The following is a 4,461-nucleotide window of genomic DNA, read 5'->3' as shown; positions in this document are numbered from 1 at the left end:
TTATAAGTCAAGCATTGAAACAAGCACAAGATAGGCTAACGATTTACGCAGAGAGGCACGACCACATTCTACATCATATTTGCTCTTATTACTTTATCAATCAATATCTGGAAGAAGCATTGCCTGCAGCTAGAGACGCCATGAACGAAGCAAAAGACCTTACCATTGCTCTAGCAAAACTGCAGCTCGAGACTATCAATTCATTTTCCGATTGAGTATCACATGTAGTTATGAAAATGGTACTACTATGTTCCTCTTTAAATATTTTAATATCCATGATTAGTCTATGTGAAATTATGCTAGGCACGATATTAGCAGCAGTGTATATATGAATACTAAAAGAACAAATTTATATAAAAATCCAAGGCAAAATATCCCTTGCGCAGATTTTAGATTAAAACAATGTCGCAAGACAGAATTTTGAACAGAACATAGCATGATGCAAATTAAGACAATTATGGATATTTTTCTGCAAAACCATCTGATAAAAAAACTAATATCTCGGATGCCAAGACACTGCTCAGGCCTTCACTCGGTTGTAATACTTCTGCTTCTCTGAGGTTGTCTGGAATCGCCCATGTCCAAACTTGGAGGAGGTGTCAATAAACTTAAGCTTGATGTCCTCCAGAGCAACACGAGAAGTCTGTTTCAGAAGAGATTGACGAAGGGTGACAACCCTTTTCTTGGGTCCAACAACACCACCCTTGATCATCAGGTAATCATCCTTCACCACACCATAGTGAGGGAAACCACCCATTGGTGTAACGTCTTTCTCAGTCCTGCATAGTTCCAGTTTTGTACAAAGGATAGTTAGCTAAATAGAAAAACCAACTGGTATCTTATTCTAGTAAAAACCTTATAACATTTTAGCAAGATTAGCACTTAATCATATTCATCCAAATCCCATTCTCTTTTTCAGGAATGTTATTAACAATTTTCAGAACATATTTGCCATCTTCAAGACCAACAGTGAATCACGAACTCAATGAAAATGGAAGTCAAAAAAAGGAAAATAAATAAGTTACACACAGCACAACAAACAATAGTTTAGCAGATAAAATAATGCATTGAGAATTACCTGTCATACTCAGTACTGGCAGTGTGCTCTTCAGTTCCTGCCTTACCAAGCTTGTAGACCTTCTTGTTCAATTCTGTACGGTGATGGTAGCCATTCTGACCAGCCCTAGCAACGGTGAAGGAAACTCTAGCAGGATGCCAAGCACCAATACAAGCCACCTTACGAAGACCCCTATGAGTTTTGCGGGGAAGGCGTGTGACACCCCAACGAGTAACAACACCTTCGTATCCCTTACCCTTAGTCACACCTATGATGTCAAGCATTTCATCCTTCTGGAATACAGCATCCACAGGGACCTGCTTCTCGAAGAAGCCATAAGCAAAGTCAACCTTCTGAGCAATAGTTCCACCATTAACTTGAATTTCCATCAAGTGTGCCTTCTTTTGCTTTAGCCCCTTCATCTTCCTAATCTGCAAAATTTGAGAATAATGGCAATCAGCACAACCACACAACCACCAAGGACAAAATGTAAAGATTTTTTTTAATACAAGATAAAAAAATCATCAGGACCCTGTTCAAACAAAAGACCCAACTAAATTTCATGAGTGGAAGGAGTTCAAGACACTGACTTGGGTGTGAGCCAAGACACGGATGACACAAGAGTATTTCTTCAGTTTCTCCAGCTGTGACTGGATGTCCTTCTTTCCTTCATCAGTCTCCAATTTCTTTGAATACTTGGAAAAGGCCTTCTTCTTGGACTTGCACCAGTTCTTGTAGAACCTTCTCCTAATCTCTTCACTGAGATGCTGAGCCCATACAGTGTTCAAGCAGCGAAGACCACGTGGAGTCTTAACATACCCAACAACTCCAACAATAACCATGGGCGGTGTTTCAATGATGGTAACAGCCTCGCATGTTTCCTTCTTGTGAAGCTCTGCGTAATTATTCTCAAATTATTCAAAACATAAACTACAAAAGAACTGATAAACATGATCAGGGAGGTAATACCAAACTAGTTTTACACCCAATGCATGGTTCATTTTGATTTCCTCATATTAATATTAGGTTGTTAATTAATCAATTAAAAGAAAAATAATGCAATTATAACTGAGTAGTCTACAGCACATGACAATCAAATTATATATAATCAAAAAGCTAATTTTATAGGAAATAAAATTCAATAAAATGAAATCTGAGTGGACAGTGAATGTACTTGATCCAGGTTTCTCCACATCTCGGACAATGTGGGTCATTCCAGCCTTGTACCCCAAGAAGGCAGTTAGCCTACAAGGCTTGGTTGGGTCATCCTTAGGGAAAGCCTTCACTGCAATTTTCAACAAAAATTCAAAGAAAATGAGACATTTGCCAAACACAGAATAGTTAAAGAATCAACATATAACAAGTTAGAGAATATACAGGTGAAAATGGATGCAATATACAATGAACGCATATATCACCAACAGGAAAATGGTGAGACATATTTGAAGTGCCCAATGTTATAGTATTTTGCCATTTTCAATCACGATTCATCTTATCACACGTTATCGACATTTACGCGAAATGCTTTGCAAGTGAATGACAGATTAAGATAACATATGACATACCCTTTCCCTTGTGGCGAGCAGCCCGCTTCCTTGGCAAGAAACCGAGGGAGCCGTGTCTTGGGTGCTCAAACTTCCTGTGCGACATTTTTCGACTCCTTTAATCTGAACCAAAAAATAGATACAAATTATTGAAACTAAATAGATTGTTTAGATAACTGATGAGAGCATTTAGAACCATGTATACTCAATTTATAGATTGTTGTTGAATTTAAATCTTCTTGTTTTATTCCGATAAATAAGCATTGGGATTCAATTCAGAAAAAGGGAACACAATTCAGATTGAACTGCTCCTCAAATGATTAAAAAACACATTCTTTTTCAATTTTTATAGGACGTATTAACTGAATAGTAAAAAATGTGCGTCAAATCCATAAAAGCAGAAACGAAATGAAGCTGTAAATCAGTTGGAAGGGGACGGAAGCATGTGAGAGAAGCATACCTGAGTGCAGCTGCGATGGAGAATGAGGCCTCAGCTAAAACCCTAATTCGCTGGGCTCTCTCCACTTATAGGCACGCTATATTGCAAACTGGTCGCAAAGAGTTGTTGGGCTTGGGCCATTAGATTCTCGGGCAGCTATAAATTAGTCATATTTTCAATTATTTTGTCAACGCAATAGGTTTTTTTATTTTCGAAATATTTTATGTTTTCAATAGTTTATTCACATATTTGTATGAACTATTTTCTTTAGTCCATACTTGAAAAATACTACTCCATCCATCTCATAATAATATGCACTCTTTTCTTTTTAGTTCATCCCATAAAAATATGCACTTTCAATTTTAGTAATTATTTTCTCTCTAGTAAGTGGAACTCATTCTCCACTAACAATATTTTAATTATTTTTTCTCTCTAACTTTCTCTTACTTAATTAATTTAGCATTAATAGCAGTGCCGAACCCAAAGTGCATATTATTTGAAAACGGAGAGAGTATGAAATTTCTAAGTTTGAAATAGTCAAATAAAACAATACCCTACAAATCATTTTATTTACAACTTATACATACACTACTTACACTATCTTTTATCTACCTCTTACTTAACCAATTATACATTAAAACTTATACCGAACTAAATGTTTATACTTTTTAGGGACATGAGTGTTACTCCCTCTGTCCGAGAATAAGAGTCTTGGTTCACTTTTACCATAAATGGTAATATGGTCTCACATTTCACTAAATCATTCCACTCACATTGCATTTAAAACTAATATATATAAGTGTGACTCATATTCCACTAACTTTTTTCCACCCACATTTCTTAACATTACTTAAAATTTATGCCCCAATTAATGGAGATTCTAATGGCGGGCGGAGGGAGTATTATGAATCACTCACCCCCTTAGAACAGAGAAAAATTTTCCTAGTCATGCCATATCAAAGTGGCAATATGACGTGGTTAGTCTTACTAATAAAATTTTGACATGTGAAAACATTTAAAGCATTTCAACTAGATGCATAAATTATGGAAATACATTTATTATTTCTAAAGAAAAAGGTATTGTTGTAAATTATGGAAACTATGCCAATTTGGAAAATCATATATACTCATAAAATATATAGATACACACACACAATTGATAATAAAATGAATAATCATCAAAAAGTCAAGTGAGTGTTAAAATAATATTGCACCCCATTTATGATTTGAAGAATTTTTTTTGGATACATATATACAAAAATCTATACAAATAAAAAATAATAATTAAATTTTATTAGCATTGAATGCCAAAAATTAAATCGTCTATATGAATAATTATATAATGTAATTCTTTTTTTATTTTAGTATTGCTCATTAACTATATAAATGAAAATTTGTTATGTTAAGATATATAAATAGTT

At 34.9% G+C, this 4,461-nt stretch overlaps 1 protein-coding gene across 1 annotated transcript; it reads right to left on the bottom strand.

The window, feature by feature from the left end:
• Positions 1–348: 348 nt before the first annotated feature.
• Positions 349–3,161, bottom strand: LOC121742669 (60S ribosomal protein L3-1-like). Its single transcript, XM_042135877.1, has 6 exons — positions 3,062–3,161; positions 2,623–2,724; positions 2,232–2,342; positions 1,648–1,952; positions 1,079–1,488; positions 349–779 (listed from the first exon to the last, which is right to left on the bottom strand). Exons 2-6 carry the CDS (start codon positions 2,705–2,707, stop codon positions 521–523), a joined length of 1,170 nt encoding a protein of 389 aa, XP_041991811.1. The 5' UTR covers positions 2,708–2,724; positions 3,062–3,161; the 3' UTR covers positions 349–520.
• Between the last annotated feature and the right edge of the window lie 1,300 nt (positions 3,162–4,461).

This window comes from Salvia splendens, chromosome 1, assembly GCF_004379255.2.
Source record: "Salvia splendens isolate huo1 chromosome 1, SspV2, whole genome shotgun sequence".
Taxonomy (NCBI): Eukaryota; Viridiplantae; Streptophyta; class Magnoliopsida; order Lamiales; family Lamiaceae; genus Salvia; species Salvia splendens.
This window is presented reverse-complemented; position numbering and strand designations above follow the sequence as displayed.

Bases quoted from the DNA above. Each gene is read 5' to 3' on its own strand.
- LOC121742669 (XM_042135877.1), bottom strand. From the start codon at position 2,707: ATGTCGCACAGGAAGTTTGAGCACCCAAGACACGGCTCCCTCGGTTTC. The intron at 1,953-2,231 runs GTACATTCACTG...ATAATTACGCAG, and splicing joins TGTGGAGAAACCTGGATCAA to AGCTTCACAAGAAGGAAACA. The intron at 1,489-1,647 runs GTCAGTGTCTTG...CAAATTTTGCAG, and splicing joins GTGTCTTGGCTCACACCCAA to ATTAGGAAGATGAAGGGGCT.